Source organism: Meles meles, chromosome 10 (genome assembly GCF_922984935.1).
Source record: "Meles meles chromosome 10, mMelMel3.1 paternal haplotype, whole genome shotgun sequence".
Taxonomy (NCBI): domain Eukaryota; kingdom Metazoa; phylum Chordata; class Mammalia; order Carnivora; family Mustelidae; genus Meles; species Meles meles.
Genome location: NC_060075.1, coordinates 13,156,836 through 13,176,751, shown reverse-complemented (window position 1 = coordinate 13,176,751; position 19,916 = coordinate 13,156,836). Strand labels below are relative to the sequence as shown.

At 50.6% G+C, this 19,916-nt stretch overlaps 1 protein-coding gene across 2 annotated transcripts in view; it reads left to right on the top strand.

Moving 5' to 3' along the window:
- TMEM178B (transmembrane protein 178B) overlaps positions 1-19,556 on the top strand; it is a 337,180-nt gene extending 317,624 nt beyond the window's left edge. The window contains exons 4-5 of one of the 2 annotated variants that reach the window (XR_006820557.1): positions 11,022-11,844; positions 12,334-19,556. Coding sequence is in view for 1 of the 2 variants with exons in the window: in XM_046021270.1 (XP_045877226.1) it covers positions 11,022-11,272 (251 nt within the window). In the remaining variant the exon portion in view is untranslated. Of the gene's footprint in view, positions 1-11,021 lie in introns of both variants that reach the window. The other variant, XM_046021270.1, reaches the window with a different exon arrangement.
- The last annotated feature ends 360 nt before the right edge of the window (positions 19,557-19,916 follow it).

The window sequence follows — 19,916 nt, the reverse complement described above, 5'->3', positions numbered from 1 at the left end:
GCTGTGATCTTGATTCATTTCCTTTCTCGACCTCCCCACCCTACATCTGCTAGGAGAACCCTGTTCCTCCACAGGAGCTCACCCCTCTCCGTGGCACAAATAAGGAGTGACCCTGTGTACACGTTATGAAAAGTCTTCCAAGTTCTCTGAAGAATTCAGCAGTGAGAAGTTTATTACCTGAGCCAGGAGTCTGAGTGGTTCCCAGAACCTCCTTGGGGCCACCTTTGGTCACTAGAGGCCCTTCTCCCAATGTCATCATCTAGTTGATAGGTCTTATCGAAGCACCACTGCGTACAGGGCCCACTGGGGAAGAAGAAGGCTTCTCTGCTTATAATGCTCACAGTCCAGCCCCAGAGACAATCCGCATGCATGAGAAACGAGAGCTAACACAACGAGCGGCAAAGTCGTGAATATGAATCCTGACTCCTGTACGCTAGCTGTGTGACCTTGGGTAGTCTCCTTAACCTCTCTGTGCCTCATGTTCCTTAGCCAAACCTCATAAACTTGCTTGGAGGATTAAAAGAGCTAAGTAAAGCACTTGCAACATTGCCTGCCATGTCGTAAATACTGCGTATCAGTGTTTGATCCGTGTAAAACTATATGTGTTCCGTGACCCAGCGGTGTGGTGACATCATCTCAGAGAAAGGCCAGCCCAAGCTAACAAATGTGCCAGGCATATGGAGACATAAACCAAACCAGGTGGCAGGTTCGCCTGATCTGGCTACCACCCCAAGCCTCTTCCTTTCCTAATTAACATGGCATTGACTCAGATCAGATAGGGTAGAAGCCTGAGAGATTTCTTTCAGGAGCCAATTTCTTCCAGACACTTAAACAGCTGGGCCCCCATCCTTCCACATTTAAAATCAAGGCAATTTAGAGCAGAGCCTCATATGCACACTGATGTCAACTAATGACATCGACCGGTCTCATCCGGCAGCCCCTCTGTGCATGCCGGGAAGTGAGAAGCAGTGTCTTCTCTCCGGGTGGCTTCTGTTTGACAAAATGACTGGCAGCCTGTCATAGAGCGGTTCAGAAAGAAGGGAACCGTCTTACCCCCACACCTAGAGTCAGGGCATCACTTAACTGGAAGAGATCTGGCCCTTCCCTCTGTGTACTGAATGGTTGAGGGGTCACGGCCAAAGAGAGGAGGTGCTCCTCCCATGTCATGGGCAGGGATGGGACCACAACTCAGATTTTCTAATTCTTGGTGGAGTTCTCTTTCCTCTCTGAACATCTCCATTGGCTGGAGCTTCTCCCGGAAGCGGGTAGACCTGCCTTAGTGTCCCTCTGGGCCAGGAGAGCTTTAGACCACCAAGGCAGGAGTTCATATGTAAGGATAGGTCTACCTGTGCTCGGCTTCCTGCTGGCCCTTGGTGGGGGGGGGGGAGGGGGGAAGCGGTTATGTGGCTTGTAAACTCCTTGGGAAGGTCAATGACCAGAGCCACCACGAAGCTGTAGTATCAGAGATGATCGGCAGGAGGGTTAGAATTACTTCCAAGCCTTGTCCTGAGCAAGAAACCCAGGACAAGATTGCCCTCCACCCTATAGATTCTCCACGTTTGCTCTGGGGACCATTGTCATCCACCAGAAAAGGTTGGCCTAGAAAGGGAAGGAGAGAAAAGAGAAGCAGAGGCAGGAAGATGGCATGCGCTAAGTGGCTTTACTCTTGGAAGCTCACTGTTCACAGCTTGAGAATGTTCCTTTCCGCACAGCTGTAGATGCCACTCTCAGTTTAGTTAGGAAGCCAGTTGGATCCCACCAACTCTCAGCTCTGAACCAGGACCCAGATGGATAGGAAGCTCTAAAGATTCACGTTGAGAAAGATGTGCTGCTGTACTCTTGGTTCATTGTCTTCTGGGACTCTCACGTGTACGTAGATGCCCGCCATATGGAAAGCTCGTAGCTCACCACGGACCACTCATCTCCGATTTTCCCAACTTTTTGCACCAAGAAGCATGGAATATCCCAGGGCAGGTGGGCAAAAGTGGTGTGGGCTAGGGGTGGCTTTTTCTGGGGGATTTTTTTAATGGGGGCAGTGGGAAGAAGTATAATGGATAGTTCTCAGATGCTTCTACAATCAAATAGTCTAGGTTTTATGGCAAAATCAGGTATTTGCTCTGTTGTGGATACTTTGGGACCTCCAGCGAATTATTTAACTGGAGATTACTATGTGGATTATATCACGTATGTTCCATGCTGCACGTATACACACACGTATGCGATCACATCTTCAAGAGGTACAGAAGTTACAACCCCTGACATTTGGTTTGAGTCTGAATGAACCCTTGGGATCTCAGAATGGCTTCCCCATGAGAAAGAATGGTGGTAGTGTTTTTACAAAAAAAGGAAACTGGGTAGACTAAAAATGATAAAAAGGTAGCTCTCACAGTCTGCTGTATAGTAGGGGTTGAATGAATGAGTGTGGGAGAACGCTAGGTGCTGCCCCCGTATGCCAGAGGAACCAGGGCACAAGCTCAGTGGCACCTCAGAAAGGTCCCCGGCTCCTGTTTCATGGTGATTCCCCACACTGCCATTGGGGCTGCTTCCTTTTGCCCACCCTGGTTGAACCACAGGCTTACAAGCTTCTCCAACAATGCCATCATGTAACCCATGCTGGTTGCTCTAACATATCTGAGCCCGAGGGTAATTTCTGTTACCGGTGTGTGTGTGGGGGGTCTATCTCAGGATGTACTCTGAGCTCTTCCAAATCCTGTGGTTCTGGTTCCACAAAGTCCACAGAATTGAGAGCCCTGAGTGAGCCCTTCCTCTGGTTTCTGTGGAGAGCAATTGCTTCCTGGTATGGCATTGACCTTGGGGCGGAGCCGGGGAGGGGGCTGGTGGAGTGGGTGATGGAGAGGAAAAGTGCAACTTCATTTCTTTCTTGTCCTCCAGAACAATTTTTCCTCACCCTCACTTAAAGCCTTCCATTTCTAATATTATACCTTTACATACAGAAAGCAATTTTAACTTCTGTAAGCCTTTTCACATGTATTACCGCTTTTCAGAATAATCCTGCAGGGAGGTATTATTCTAATGCAGAATTTCTGTGAATAGAAAAATGCTTTCTAAAACCCAAGGTGCCCAAGGAAACATGGGTAGGTGTGCACCTGCGTGGGCACACACGGGCAGGTGCGCAAACCCCTCAGCGATCACAGAACGGTTTAGGAGGAGGAAGAGGATGGGAGGACCAGACATGGTGTCAACTTCATTCCCCTCTAGGTTTCAAAGCCCATAGTTTCACCTGAAAGCCCGATAGCCTAGAAGTCCATTTCTTCTAGTGACGTTCTGGAGAAAGTGACAATGAACGAAAACAGAACACGAAGCGTCCCTATAACTGTCAGGTCACCTGTTTCGGACCATAAAAGCTTTATGGATCCAGAAAAAATATGAATAATCTTGAGCTGGGCATACTCAGGGAATGCTTCTTGAGAGACGAGACTTGGCTTAGACCATTGAGTCTAGCTACATGGACTCTGTGTAGACCGGGTGGAGGATGGGAAGTGTCCAATTCCAGTCAAGGACACCAGGCAAAGTTTCTTTTGACCTTAGTAAATTCCTGTCACAAAAGGCACTTGAACACCACCAGTATCCTCTTCCATTTGCTCAGCCTTTGAGATGTTTGCACGAGTTTGCGAAGGTTCTGTCTTTGGTGGAAAGGCCACAGAGCCATGGATGTTGGGATCAAATCTACGTCTAGACCCAAAGAATAAAGGGGTGGATGGTATTGAGTGGAAGTAAGCATAGATACATTGGTGAGGAAGACTAGCTGGAGAAAAAAACCCAGAAGGTGCACAGCAGCTATTGCTTTCTATGGCTATGTTTATTTTTTTATTTTTTGGAACATAATCATTTTAGTTTTATTTTTTAAATTTTTATTGTGTCATGTTAGTCACCATACAATAGTTTTTGTTGTGCTCCAAGATTCATTGTTTATGTATAATACCCAGTGTTCCATGCAACATATGCCCTCCTGCATACCCATCCCCCCACCCCTCTCACCTCTAAAACCCTCAGTTTGTTTCTCGGATTCCACAGTCTCATAGTCCGTCTCCCCCTCCAATTCCCACCCTTCACTTTTCCTTTCCTTCTCCTACTGTCCTCCATGTTATCCCTTACGCTCCACAAGTAGGTGAAACCATATGATAATTGACTCTCTCTGCTTGACTTATTTCACTCGGCATAATCTCCTCCAGTCCCATCCATGTTGATACAAAAGTTGGGTATTCATCCTTTCTGATGGCTGAGTAATATTCCATTGTATGTATGGACCACGTCTTCTTTATCCATTTGTCTGTTGAAGGGCATCTTGGCTCCTTCCACAGTTTGGCGATTGTGGCCATTGTCGCTATGAACATTGGCGTGCATATGGCCCTTTTCACTGCATGGCTTAGATACCTGGTTTAGCTACAACATGGCTGTGAAGTCTGGAAGCAAAGATGGTCTTAGTTTATCGTGGATTGGAATATTATGGAAATAAGCCATTTATGATGTATTCACCTGTTGCATTAGATTGCTAGGGCTGCCACAACAAAAAAAGTCATAGACTGAGTGGCTCAAACAGGAGAAATTTATTATCCCATGCTTCCGGAGGCTGGAAGTCCAAGATCAAGGTGTCATTGGGGTTGTCTCCTATGAGGCCTCTTTCTCGGCTTGCAGACAGGCCACCCTCTTGCTGCCTCTTCCCTTGGCCTTCCCTCTGCGCACAGCTGTCTGGTGTCTCCTTGTATGTCTTCATCTCTTCTTGGAAGGACACAGGTCCGGTTGGATTAGGGACCCCCCTAACAGCCTCGTTTTCACTCTGTTAGCTCTGCAACAGCCCTGTCTCATACGTGGTCACGCTCAGAGGCACAGGGGTTAGGGCTGCACTCTCGGAAGTTCGAGGACCCAATTCTGTCCCTGACATCGGTGCCTCCGGATTTGCCAAACGCCCTGTAGATACGTGAAAACAAAAGCATAAGGCTCCAGGTTCTAGGTCAGGAATCTGGAAGCGCTGTCTAGAGAACCGATGCCAGGCTGTACGCGTGGGCCAGGCCCTTTCAAGGCCTGAGATGGGGATGTTGCATTCGGGGGCATAAGCATGCGCAGACACAGAGCAGCCCTGTGTGCATGTAGATGCCACCTCGGGAACACACACGCTGCTTCCCCGGGGGTGGGGCTGGGGGGCGGGGCTCCCGCAGTGTCTCTGCCTAGAGCGTTTGCAGAGTTCGCAGAATGACGGATGATTTTGTCCGAACTCAGGGCGCCATGCCTTGCAGGGTGTTCTCAGGAACCTGTCACCGCTCCCTGCCTCAGCCCAGCAAACCCCTAAGGCACCTTGGATTTGAAAGCCCGTGCGGCCCGCCTGTCGGCCGCTGCTGATGCAATGGTGTATGATTCAACAGTAATTTGTATTCCATGCAGGTCTGAGCAAAGCTATAAAGTGCTCTTGAGAGCTAAATGCTGCCGAGGCATCTAATCTCCGCAAAGGAAGGGCTTGGTAGACATCGGCTTCCTGGGATGCAGACGCCAGAGCTAGAGGAGGAGGGATCCTCTTTCTGTTTGCCGATCTGCTTCTTTATGGTTTTCAAAATCGGAGAGGGGCTCGCGGGAGAGTGGCTGAGGGAGGACTTGGGCTGCTGCTCAGATGTCCCGACCCCTGACGACCCCTGACACACACTCCCACAGGGGCACGGCTGCCGCCTCCGCTCTGTAGCAGGCTGGTGGACCCAGGTCCGAGCAGAGGCCCTTTGGCTGCGAAGCAACAAGGGAACGGACGTGAGAGGTCTAGGGATACACAGACGTCCCTTCTCATTCCTGGGAGCAGAAAATTGTCACGCAGATGGATTTCCTGCCCTAGAAGCCTGCAGAAATGATACTCCAGTGACGTTTCAGGCGCCACTTGGTCACATAAGGGATGGGTATTTGGGAAAGTGCCTGTGCACACAATATCTGACTGCCCTGAGTTCCTGCGAGAACCTTCTCGAGGGCCTTGATTTCCTGGCTGACGGCTTCTTGAATTAGGAAGAGCATCTCTGCTGCCAAATCTGAGGCCTCAGTGTCCATCCACATGGCTTCCCTGAAGGGGGCGGAGACACGTGTCCCTCCCGTGCCTGCCCCCGTCCTCCCCAACCCCGCGTGTGCTCATCTAGCAGCAGCCACACGGGAGGCCCTGCTCATACCTCACACACCTGCTGTCCCTGCTCAGGAATGGGCCGAGCAGGAGTTAACATCAGAACTCTGAATCCTGCCTCTAGAATTATTGAACTTCAAGATGGGACTGGGGTTGGGACCATTATTGGGCTGCTGATTGAGTGTACCTTGGTGACATCTCAGGGTGGCAGAAGAGTTAGCTGCCCCCAGAGCTGTGCAACCCCAGCCTGGCAGGTCTCCACATGAGCAACACATTCCAGGCATCCGTGTGCCCCTCCTCACCGGGTGAGGGCATGATGGTTAATTTAATATACAAGCAGGGATCTGTCAGTCCCTGTGGCAGTACCACCAGTGGGGGCCAGATTGGAGGGAAGGACAGTGAAGGAACCCGCAAGGGTCACTGATCTGTCCCCCGTAGTCCAGGACTTTCCAGATTCAGGATGAAAATCCCACGTTCCATGGCCACACTCCCATCCCCACCGCCAACTCCCAGGCAAACGGGGATGGATGGTCCCCCTACCAGGGAGGCAAGATGTTGAAAGAATAAAGAAATCAGGAGCCTAAGGGAATTGGGTTTTGTGGGGAAAGTGCTGGAAACCTGTGTTTAGCCAGGGGTATACCCCGACTATTCTGTGTTGCTGGGGGTTTGGGGACACGTAATTACATAGCATAGAGATCACATCACATAATGTCCCATAGTCTGGTGACATAATGACGTAGTGGGGGCATCTCCAGCCAGAGAAGAGGGTGAGGTTACCCAGAGTGTGTTACATGGGATGAGAGCTTGGGAACCTCAAGTCTGCAAAGACGAAAGGAGAGTGAGAAGCCCGTGCAGGAGATGCAGCAGGACAGAGAGGTGGCACAGAGCCGGGATCAAGGGGCAGCTCAGAAGCCGAGGGAGGAGATATCAAGCAGGGGGAGGTCGTCAAATGGGCGGAGAAACTGAAAGTAGGGGAGGGTTGGTCGGGGGGATGGGAAACTGGAACCTAATATTTGGCAACCTGGGAAGCGCTAATTAGAGATGGCAGCGATGAGGAGGAGGAGGATGGGGAAGCTGTGCGTGGTGTTGGAACGGGAGCTGGCAGGCCGGCGTGGAAACCGTCTCCCCTCCCACCCCCGCTCGAGCCTCAGCTGTGCCTGCAGCGGAGGGGCCAGGTGATGGGGCAGGCAGCAGCCCAGGGACCCTGCAGGCCCTGGCCTCCTCCAGCCAGGGGCACAGAAGGGTGTGATCGGGGAGGGGGGCTGTGGGTTGCAGGGTGACCTCATGGTTGTGGGTCCCGAATTGCTTCGGGTGGGAGCGCCCTCAAAGGAGGCAGGTGGCGTGTCTGAACACCTAGAAGGGAGCTTTATGTTTGCTTAGTTCCTTCGGCCCGTGGGCCGTCCTTACCCCCCCAGGTGGGGCTCACAAACAGGGACACTAGAGGGGCCTGGAGGTCACTCTTCGCTCGGAGCTGGAGGATCTCACTGCATAGGCTGTCCGCTGCAGCTACCTGGGGTGGTGCCGTCTCTTCTCGCTGGACTTACTGGGCTCCGAGTCCCTGCGAGTGAGGGTTCTGGCATGGAGAGGGGCCGTTAGATTTCACTCGTCCTCCCAGCCGGCTGGCTGGTGGGACTGGCTGCCTGGAGCCCGGGGCTGAGCAGAAGTCTAAAGCGCCTTCCAGGACCAGAGGCGCTGAGAGCTGAGACTGACTAGCTTTTGCTGCCAAAGGCGTAGACTTGCAACCAGGGGAGCAGCCATCAGACTCTGCCGTCCAAAGCTTAGGCCCTGTAATGGTGTACCGTGAGGTCCCCTTGCGAATGGACAAGCCCAGTGCTTTTCAAAACTGTTGAAATCACTAGGCTCCTTTCTTCAAATGAAATTTCACATGGACATAGATCAAAGCAGGGCTATTCTGGCCAAAGAGAGGAGAGAGGGCTGGAGCCTCTTCTCCCTCCACCAGGGACAGCTCTGAGACAACAGCTGGAAAGCCGGTGGGGAGGCATGTATTAGAAGGAGGCTGGGGAGGCTCTCTGGGAGGACGACATTAGAGGAGTCAAGGTGAGAATGAGGCCAGATAGGGAGGCAGGGCCCACTCGGGTAAGGAGTGCGGGTCTCGTTCTGAGTGTGATGGGAGGGTTGTAAGCAGGGGAGAGAATTCTGATCTGATTAAATTTTAAAAATATCGCTGGCTACTCTGGGGGGGCAAGAACAGAAGGCAGGCTAGCAGGGACTTGGTACAGCAGCTCACGTGGGGAATGACAGACGCTGGACTAGGCTGGAATAGTGAGCATCAGGGAACCCAGAGGCCCAGGGATGGTGGTTCATGGGTTGCCTTCTCATCTCCGCATAGAGACCTGGGGTCGGGGGTGGGCTCTGAGGGTGAAGGAGGGCTGGCTGCTCCCCAGACCCGGGGAGGACCCCTTCTGTGTACTACCTTGGGGGATCCTGTTCATCCTTCAGAACCCTCTTTCCCTTGGGAAACCTGCCCTGGCCCAGTCTGTCTCGTCAGAGGGTTGACACTTAGCATCTACTACCATCTATCCTTCCTCCTTTTTCCTGTGACTGCTGGTTGTGGGAGGGCCCTCCCTGCCCCCTGCTCCGACCCCAGTCTGGTGCTCCTTTCACTTTACCCTCAACTCTTCATTTATGTATGTATGTCTCATGGCCCTCACAAGATGGTAAGCTTTTAAAAAAAAATCTTTTTATCTCGGGGCACCTGGGTGGCTCAGATGGTTAATCGTCTGCCTTTGGCTCAGGTCATGATCCCTGGATCCTGGGATCGAGCCCCACATTGGGCTCCCTGCTCCTTGGGGAGCCTGCTTCTCCCTCTATCTCTGCCTCTTTCTGTGTGTCTCTTATGAATAAATAAGGTTAAAAAAATACATTCTTAGAAAAATATTTTAATTTTAGATTTATTTCAAGATTTTTAAGAGAGGGGATCATATCTTACTCTGCTTTTTATCTTCCTAGCATCTAGTGTAAACCCAGAAGTCCCATAAATACTGGCTGATGAATTGTTCTGTGTCACAGGAATTTCCCCCCTCTCCTCCCCACACCAGACCTGACGTCACTTTGGCAGGACGGCCATACAGGGACTGTCCCTGCCTCCCTGGCCTGGATTACACCTGCCACCTCTCACAGCCAGGTCTGGAGCTCACAGCAGAGCCTTGCTCCGGGAGGGGAGGGTGGGGAGGGCTTGGGCAGAACTCTTTCCCCTTAACTGCTAGACTCTGACAACAGTTAGTCTTGGAGTCTGATTGGAATTAGGCCCAGAGCCCAAGCCATGGGGGGAGTTACTAAGAAGAGGTGACTGTGCATTGTCCCTTGGACCCTCATGTAGGTCTCAGTAAGTGCTCGTGGAGAATAACATGACGGATCCTGAACTGGCCGCAGAGGCTGCAGCCTGCTGCTGCCGGGAGCGGAGGACCTCACACTGTACTCTGGGCGAATGAGAGGAGGCCACTGTCCTTCAGCTGAGAGACGGTTTCCACAGAGGCTCTCAGCATCTGTGTTAGCTCCCCCCAGAGAGGCCCGGAGAGCTGTGGTGGCGGCAACGGGTGGGGGGCGTTCTGTACCCCACACACCCTAGTTCGTCACCAGCTTACGGGTCTGAGAGTTGAGTTCCTCACCTGAGCAAACTCCGTCAGGCGGGGTCCTCGCCCACCTTTGTCGCCCATCATCTCCGCTCTCTGGGACTCTCACCAAAATCCACTGGGAGGCGGGTTGTCAGAGGGTGCTGCCGAAGAACAGTGGTAACACGTGTCCGTCAGTCCATGTCTCGGGGAACCACCAAGTGCCTGCATAGAACTCTGTGTGTGTGTGTGTCTCTCTTTTTTTTTTTTTTTTTAAGATTTATTTAAAAGAGGGACAGTGAGCATGAACAGGGGGAGGGACAGAGGCAGCAGGAGAGAGAGAATCCCAAGCAGACTCCATGCTGAGCGTGGAACCCAACATGGGGCTCGATCCTAAAACCCTGAGATCACGACCTGAGCCGAAATCAAGAGCCAGCCACTGCACTGACTGAGCCACCCAGGCACCCCTGCCTATTTTATTTCTAATTATTAATACACATTTTCAAGTTTGAATTGATAAGTACAGAAGTATATATATGGATCAGTCCTCCATCATAACAGAAAACAACAAGGGTTATCTGGAAACTCTCAGCACGTGGCCCAACCCGTCCCTCTTAGTCACACACAACTTCCCAACAAGGAGCTTAGATGCCTGGCTCAAAGGGCCAGCTTTCGGGAGAGCCCCAGTTGTCCCCCATCGAGGGGGAATATTGACAAGAGCTAACAAACAGAAATTTTACAAGGTTCCAAAGTCACAAGACAACTGTCAGGAAGTTAAGGCAGGAAGATCCCCAATTAATCCCATTAACATAACACAACAAGATGTGTGCGATCAAGAAGCCGGGCCATTTCCGGTTGGTAATTAGGTCCACACGGACCTCATCTCTTTTACTCTCAATTAATCAGCCACGTCTTTTCTGTCCTGTCCCCTCTACTTGCAGAGTGCACCATTAAAGTGGTAGAGAGCGAGCTTTTGCAGCTAGGGGCAACTTGGGAAGATCAAAAGTTCTGGAGGTCGACCTTCACCCCCAGAACAAATCACTGTGATAGAGCAGCTTCGGATGGGAAGAAATGTCTCCATTTTTTAAAAGCAAAATGTATTGGAGAGCAAGGAAGCCATGATCTCTTCACGCTATTCTCCTCTCTCTGAATATTGCCAGATATCGATCTCGTTTGCAGGTGGCTCGGACCTGGGTCTTCTCATCTTTCCTCCTCGAGAGAATTGAAAATGCTGTCAACCTCACTTCTCTCTGTCTTTTTTTCTCTCTCTCTCTCCCTCCCACTCCTCCCCGCTCTTCCTCTCCCTCACCCCAACCTGTGTTCCCTCGCTCGCCCTCCAGGAACCTTCTGCATCATTTCACTGTGCACCTGTGTGGCCGGAATCAACTTCGAGCTGTCACGCTACCCACGCTACCTGTATGGACTCCCCGATGACATCAGCCACGGCTACGGATGGTCCATGTTCTGTGCGTGGGGGGGCCTGGGCCTCACACTCATCTCGGGGTTCTTCTGTACCTTGGCCCCTTCTGTCCAACCTGTCCCGAGGACCAACTGCCCTAAATCCAGACCCGAGAACGGGACAGTGTGCTAAAAAAACAAACCCATACCTATATATATATATATATAAATATATATATAATATACATATATAAAACAAAACTAACTCAAGAGGATGCCATCAGGCACCCGCATCTCGCCGGACTCTGTGTCACCTCATCCCCGGGATGGGGAAGGTATTCCCATCACGTGGCTCTTCCATTCCTTCTTGACTCTTGGCTCCATGGTTTCTTGAAGACAGAGCGAACATCACCCCCCCCCCCCCGTGGTAGCGTCCTGAGTCCCGTCCCCCATGAGGATGGGGTGGTGGGCCGGGAAGGGACATGTCGCCAGGGGTCTGCAGCAGCCCGGATGTAGAGAAGGAGATGCCGTCCCTCGGGCCGGCAGGGAGGCACCACCCCAGCACTGACCGTATCACAGAGAAGCAAAGCCCGTAGTTCATAGAAGGTAACCAGACCTTTGAGGCCATGTGCAGAACCACTTCTCCGGATCTTCCTGTTCGGATTCCCTTCCTGGCCCACCAGCGACACACAAGAAGTGCAAGAGAAAACAGACCGAGAAGGACATTTTCTCTTTGCTGCCAAACTTTCGGACCAAGTTTTAGAGGTGGGAAGGGGGCGAGAGCAGCATGCTGAGAGGGCGAGGTCCTCGTCAATAAAAGGACATTTCCGTGGATGCTCAGAAAACCCAGTCTTACCCCCAGCTGCCTTACACCAGTCAAACAAGAGGCCGCCCTGCCCCTGCCCCCCACCCCACCTTCCATCCTGCACGGGCAGACTGGAGCCTTGGAGTAACGCTGTGATGTGTGCGTGTGCGTGCGTGCGTGTGCGTGTGAGATGACTTCTGGTGGTTTCCTTTTCTCCTTTGCACCTTTTAAAATGGAAATACTGCATCATGACTGTTGTCTCCATCCTTTGTGGTGGTTTTACGGCCCGGGCAGAGGCCCGAGACTGAGGGAGAATAACGAAGGGGCGAGCCAACGCGGGTGCCCGTTCCGTAGTTTCAGATCCCTGGAGTGTGTGTGTGTGGTGGACGTTCTCTGAGCTTGGGGTTTTAGCGTTCGTGTTGCATTTTTCTATTATTTGTTGTGTGCAGCTGAAATTCCCCGAGGGCAGAACCGAGAACCAACCCACTGGGTCTCAGAGGGCCCTGTGGTCCTTCACGTCACAGTTCTGGGATGCCGCAGGATTTAGTCCTCTAATTCTGGAAGTTCAAGACAAAGCTGGGCACAAAAGCCAGGAGAGAAGAGAGGGAGCATGGATCAGGCGGGAGAAGGAACGTTTCCTCTGTGGCTGTTGTACAAGTATGTATACCAAACCAAACCAGACCTTCACTCCCCATCGTGGAAGCTGTCCTTTGTCACTGGACATCTACCCCTCTCCTCGGGGCGACCTCTGTACAGATGAAAGGAAGTGGGTCACGTGCAGAGAGAGCATCTCCATGTCCCATGGGCTCGAGTTTGTATGATATTGTGTAAATTAATGGAGAACTCTTGACTCTTCCCATCTTCTTCCTTTTCCTCTTGATATTCAAGGCCATGCATCCCCAAATAGCCGTCTTAGTGGCTAGCCCCGGTGGCAGAAGTCCCGCCCAGTGTCCTGGGCTCATTTGAGCAAACCGGCCCTGCAGGTGTTGGCGAACCACGAAGCCAGCCAGAGTCGTGGAAGCTGTAGGGATGAGCGTCCGCTGGGAAGAGTGGGCAGGAGCAGCTGCCAGTCCCCTCGGAGACCCCGCAGGAGCTGTGCAGCCCTGGGGAGGCAAAGAGTGAATCCCCGAGCTGCACAGTCACGGGTCAGCCGTGTAGCTGAGAAATCAGTTGCTTCAGAACTAAGTGTGCTTCAGGCACTTTGCCAACAACAACAACTCAACAGCCTTCCTTTCCTTCCCATGCAAGAACCCGTTTCATCTCCCTGTCTTCCGATCTGTCTTCCTATCAGTCCCGCCTTTCCTCACCTGCTAACCGCCTCTCTCTCTTCTATCCCCCAGGCTATGAGTCCTGCCTGTCTCCTCATCTGCTGTGTGTGTGTGTGCGTGCGTGTGTGCGTGTGTGTGTGTGTGTAATTCACACCCAGATAGGACATCCCACGTGCATGAATGGCCTGAATGTGGGTCTCTCTCTATGTGTAGCTCTCTGGTGCATTTTCTGTGTGTTTGTATCAATATAACCCGGACGTGGGTGTGGGTTTACTACTCAAGGCGTCCTTCCCAGCGGTGCTGGTCAGCTTCTGCAGAAGGTCTCCTGGGTGCGTGCCCCTTGTATGGGTGTGCTGAGAGATGAGGGTGGGATATGGAGCAGAAAATGCTATTACCTTCTGATTGGGCTTCTTAGGATTTTTAAAATGAGGGATTTATTCTATGAGAAGAGAAACCATTTTCAGGAAAAGCCAATTTTTCTATTGTATACAAAATTTTAAAACACTTTTTTCTTGAAAGGTTAGATTGCCCCCTTTGAGGCATACAAGGGCTTGAGAAACAGTGAGAAGCACCCCACACTGAGAGGCCTCGTATCTTCCTTCCAAGTGTCTCGAGTGGGCTCTGCCCAGCAGGGAGAGACAGGTGCCCATGAGCATCTGTTTGGGGACAGAGGGCTTGTCTGCCACCAGACCCAAACTCCAGCTGTTTCCCAGCAGGAAAACGGGGAAAGAATTTCTAAAGGGAGCAACTTGCTATCATTCAAACTTTTCTTAAGTAGCCCTGTTTGAAGAGACTCCCTCACTGCCCTGTGACTATTTATACCTTCTTTTTTTAATCCCATCTTGCCATAAATGGATCAGCCACTCTTTCCAGCTCCTCATCTTTGTGATCGACCCTTAATACTGCTTATTGTGCCCCTTCAAATCCTTCCTGAAATATTAAGAGATGCCTAAGAAAGAAGTCAACCACTTGGCTTACCTCACCATCAGGAGAGCAGGAGCGTTGAGCTCCGGCTTTGATAGTGAGGCCGGACAGGAACAGATCCCCTCTGAGGTCTGATTCTGCTTGGGGCCAGTGAAAGGCCCGAGCCAGTGGTCAGGATGGAAGCCCCACACAGAGGGCAAGTCCTTGCCCGGGTGAACTCGGTTCCTCCAACGTAAGAATCCAGGTTAAGACCTTACTTCCCCCCAACCTGAAGCAGTGGCCTGGCTGAGGAAGAAGGAAGGGAGCGGAGAGGGAGAAGGAAGAGGGAGCCTCTGCCGACTTCACCTCAAAGTAGAACCCAACCCTTGAATAGGATTTAGGATTAGCAGCCTCGTTAAAACCCCAGCCCTGGCCCCTGGTCAAGTTCAAATTCCTTACAGGTGTGCATGATAGGTCCCTGATCTTGGATGTATTTTGAGCTCCATGCGAGTCCGCCTTAAGCATGGGGCTCATTTCAGCTTTCATTCCCGTCCTTACCCTATGAGATTGGGGATTTAGGAAAGTGGAATGTCTGCTTGGAAGAAGGTCCTATTCCTTTCTCCCCATTTTGGGAGCTTTGTTTCCTCCGCATTTCCTTTTCCTCTCCCTCCACTCATTTCCACTTTCCTTCTGCACTAACTTAAAATAGCTGATCAGTTAAAAGAGTTCAGGCATTTGTCTCCAGAGGGGCTCATCCTCTCTCTCCAGGCAGCCCCCCTTCCTCATCTGTTGTGGCTGTAGGCACCAAAAGGAGGTCAGTAGCTTCCTGGCATGGAAATATTACAAATAAAAAATTCAAATGTGCCTATTCCAGCTTCAATCCTCCTGAAAGCCTCAGCCTTTGAATAACTACATCCTTTCAGCTTCAGGGATCACAAAGTCAGGAAGACTCACCATCTCCGCCAAATCAAGACGGAGCCTTCCTTGATCACATGTCCATACGCAGCACCCTGAGCCCATTCTGGCATCTTCTCTTGTTGGGGGCGAGTGGTTCCACCTAACAGTGCTTGCCTCTCTTTTGATGAGGGAAGACATATTATCCTGGAACTCTTGAGTACGGGCCCTACCTCGTAACAGTCATCCACAGTCATGAGAAGAGGTCTACAGTGAACCAATATATAGTCGCTCTGATTGAATGGGGGATGAGCTTAGATCCCTAAAACTGCCCACCTCAGTCAGACTGCGCATAATGAAATCAAGTACCTGGAGGCGTTGACTCTGGCTTATTCCAGGAGCATCAATTAACTGGTTTTCAAGTGTCTGAGGGGAAAGAGTGGGAAGAAATACACTCTAGTCATCTTTGGTGTGGTTTGTGCAGGTCGCTTGGTTGATTCTCGCGGCTAAAGGGAAGTTGCCTTTCCTGAAAATGTTCCTCCCGCTCAGGGGTCAACCATCCCAGTGGACAAATCAAGCCCTTTGAAGGGAACTATGATGGTCATAGGGAGAGGTGATTTCCCCGTATTTAGAAATCACTGGTGCATCCCAGCTGGGTTGCCTGCTCTGCTCTCTTCTAGGTGGTATCCGATGGAGTAAGGGGACAGGCTTTTAAACAAGCCCGTGGGAGCTGATAGACACAAAATCTTCTGGTGTCTCTCAAAGCAGTCAGCTTGGTGGGCTGTGTCTGCACTCTTCCCATTGATGCCTCCATGGTGCAAAATGTTTCTTAAACATTATGGTTAGTCCCTAGACTACATTATTATTGGCTATCGGATGACTTTTTCTGAATAATAGAAAACTCTAGAAAATTAGAAAAATAAAGTACAAAAAAAAAAAAAGACTAAAGGATTGTGTATAATTCCATCACTCAGGGGCATCCTGATGGTCAACAGCTCCAGCAACTTCCACAGTCAGTGGTTGTCCTGGGCTGGAAGTCGGGGCTAGGAGTGGAGTCCCAGACCGCAGAAGCACACTGGTCTGCATGGACTTGACCATGACCCTGTGTTCATAGCAGAAGGAGCACAGGGCTCTGAGCCCCCAAAGACCACAAAGAGACTTTTTGAAAAAGTCCAGTGCTAGAGCATAGGGATGGGCAGAACGGAATGAAGAGATTCCTTGGGATTTTTTTTCCTTTTCTCCTTTTTTTTTTTTTTTGAGTGCTATCTCAATCTAATTGTAGGTGTAAGAGCACAGAAGCCAGAGTAACTCACTCACTAAGCTGTGCTCTACAGCGCAGCTACTGTCAAGTCCGTGTCAGCTCTGCGCTAAAATGATCGGTGACTCTGGGTGCTCAGTCTTCTCCATACTTGAACGTCCTCATCCACAAAATGAGGATAGTGATAACACTTTACCTCATGGTATGTTAAGGGTGACAAAGAAATCGCAAAGTGATTTGCAAACATGATGTGTCCCAGGAATTCTGCACCAGTCCAATGATCCTGCAGCAGCAGAGGCCCTGGCCACGTGGAATCTTCCGGGGGGTGTCTGGGCCTCACCGCTGAAAGGACAAGTGAGAGTGAGCGGTCACCTTGGCCGCCAAATAGGACTGTCCCCATCCAGCTTCAGCACGTGGGATTCTATTCTATCATTCGGGTCCCTCACAGAGGTTGGCTCCTTAATTTACCCATCTCAGGCTTCCTTCCTTTGGTCCAAAGCCAATTTTGCGAAGGGCACTCGTCATCCTTCTTGATTATTCCCAGAGGTCATGGCATGAGTAAGCCATATGAAGCAAATAGCATATATGATCTAAAAGTTAACTATTAAACAAGGGTCAGTGCCTTTTTTTTTTCTTTCCCGCAAACACCGATTTGTAGCTGTACGTGCCCTCCTGGTGGGAGCAGATCAGGCTCTGAAACATTTTAATGGTCTTTTAAGTTTAAGATGGGGACAAATTTCAAAGAACTGGTATCTTCTATCTCTTATCAGTTGGTGAAGCAGATGGCTTCATCAAAAGCATATGGGTTCTCACAGGAAGTCCTTTGGGTGGTACATTCAGTAGGAGATGTTCTTGGTGTAATCCTGTTGGGGGAAAACTGAACCCTAGGTTCTAGACAAGAACATAATTCTAAAAGGGTCTGCATGCTTTCTGCTTTGCCGAGATTCTGTTTCAATGTGTCGATGAGACCTTCTCTGAGGGAAGTCCAAGTCCTTGCTCACTGTAGGGATAGAGCCAGACCAGGAATGGGAGACTACCCAACTATAGGAGGTGTTGATGACTATTGAAAATGGGGTATAAGCATGTGGGGTGCACAACAGTTGCTCAGACCTGGCCTCACTTTGACAGATGCTGACTTCAGCAATCGCAATCCCGTTCTTCATTTCCAAGGATGGGGCGTTGCTCCTTGGGGAGCTCTCTGTGTCCCTCTCTCCCATCTCCCATGATTCCCTCTGGCCAAACCTTTCCCTTCCTTGGTCACCTGGAGACCCTGTTGAGCCTGAATGTGACGGTGTGTCTGTGTCGTTGTGGATGTAACGGTGCCTTTCCCATAAGGAGCTCTCACTATTCTCAGACTCCTTTCCCACTTCCACCCGTGGTGTGACTGTTATAGATCCAAGACTATGTGTAAAAATGTACAAATAAAAGTGGAAAATGAAAATAAGGGGGAGGGAATTGAGGCTGAACAAATGCATTGATGTAGCCCTCAGCTTTTGGAGGACTTACGTAGACTGCCCTAAAATCCTGACTCTGGGTGGGATTTGAAGGGAGGGAGCTATTGGCACAGGAGTTTGTTGTGTGTGTGTTAGGTTTTTTTGTTTTATTTTATTTTTTTCTGGTTGTTTCTCTGACAGTCACTAGTGTCTGCCTGGGACCCTCTGTTCTACAGCTTTTTGCCTTTAAAGTAAAAATATATTTTCCAGAAAGTAAAAGCAAGTCATCAAAGTCTGAAGGGTGAAGGTCATCATGAAGGTCAACACAAAGACCTGGGTTCCTGTTTGTAGCTTTGTCACTGGCTCACTCGGGGCCTCAGGCGAGTCTCGTTACCTCACTGTCTCTCTGCATCCTCTCAGCCAAACAGGGAGCAGGGGCTCCCGGGGCTCCTGGGGACACCACATCTCCTTGGCCATTCTGCTGCTATTCTTAAAGGCTTAAGCCCACGCAGGGGTGCACTTCCCACCTGAAGACCCATTTGGAGAGTTGTACTCCCTGGTCCTCTAGCCCCTCTCATGCCTCAGAAAGTAACCTCAAGCTACCAGCCAGTTTGTGCTCCAGTCCAAAGCCTTTGATCTACTTTTTTGTTCTCAGATGCCTTTTCCCACCCACCTTGCCATTCTCATTTTACTGTCCTTACTGACAATTTTGCCAGCTGGGGTAGGAGAAGAGTCTCAAGGGAGACAGTGCCTGTGCATTGCTTTGTCATCTATGACTCGCTCTAGAGACATGGCTTGCGGAGGTCAGAAATGGGGAGGCTGGCTAGGGGAATGCCTCCAGATCAGAAAGAAGCAAGCACCAGGGGGTGGTGGGGTACGGGCAGTGGGCAGGAGGTGTGAGTTACCCGTGAGGTAAGATCGAGAAAACTCTTGGGAGGGGAAATGGCGGAATCACCAGCGCATCCTCAGCCCGGCAGTGGAGACAGAGCCCCGAAAAGCGGGGTACCCTGAAGTAAGCGAATGGGTAATCCCATAGCACAAGGAGCTGTCTCCCCTATGACTGAGAAGATGAGAGACCCGGGGGGCAGGGTGAGGGGTTCACACCAAGCTTCAACTAACCCTCCCATCCATGGCGCCTTCCATCCAAACCTTCCTCCTTTCTGACAGTCCACAGTGATGACCACTCACTCTGGGACTAGCTTCAGGAAGGCAGTTTAGACCAGTGCTGTCCAACAGAGATAGAATGTAAACCACATATGCAATTTTTAATATCCTAGTAGCCCCCCTTTCAAAGGTCCAGATAAAACAGGTGAAATTAATTTGACACCTGTTTCAACCCAACATATTGAAAATACTATTTTAACATGGAATCAATATTTAAAAAATCACCAAAATATTTCACATCCATTGCCTTTTCATGACGTCTTTGAAATCCAATATGAGTTTTATTCTTAGAAAATGTTGCAGTTTGGACCAGCCACATCTCCAGTGCACAACAACCATGTGTGGCAACCGGCTACCATATTGGACAACAAAGATTTAGACTCTTTGTTTAAGAGGCTGAGTCAGACCCCGTCCCCCCTACGTCACTCAGATCTCCCAGCTGACAGTGGCCAGAGGTTGGCCTTAGCTGAGAGTAGAAAGCACAGAGGGGGCAGCCAGGTGCCATCCTGGCCCCTGAAATTGCTCCTCACCTGCTTAATCGGAGGAGAGGACCATGATTGTCAAATACATGTCACCTCTGTCCCACAGGGTGACAGCCTGCCCCTGGGCGTGGTGCAGGTGACTCATCAAAGTTCGAGAGGCCAGAACAGGTCACTTTCTTCAGCTATGGGAGTATCAATTTATCCCTTATGCCCAAGTCCTGTATCTGTCAGTGGAGAGGGGGGCCAGCCAGGCCTCCTTGTTCATGTCAAGAATAACGATCACATTTTGTCATCTAGTCCCAGTCACCTGCTAATAACATCTCACCAATATTGGGAGCCGTTTTTTTCAATCCCTTGATTTCCTTACATTTGTATCTTAAAGTCAAGGGCTGAAAGGAGATGTGCTGGAGAGAGCAGTGACCACAGGCGAGGCTGGGTTTTCTGGGAGGTCGTGGTGACAGGTTCTGTCCCTTGCACTGGGACTCAGCCCACCATTGCCTATCTGTCCTCGCTGAGTAGAGACCTTCCTTAGATGTGAAGAAACCTCTTTTCTTTGGGGTGGGGGTGGATGGGGAATTAGACAAGTTGCAAGATCTTAGCACAGAGAACAGAATAAAACACAAGCAAGCA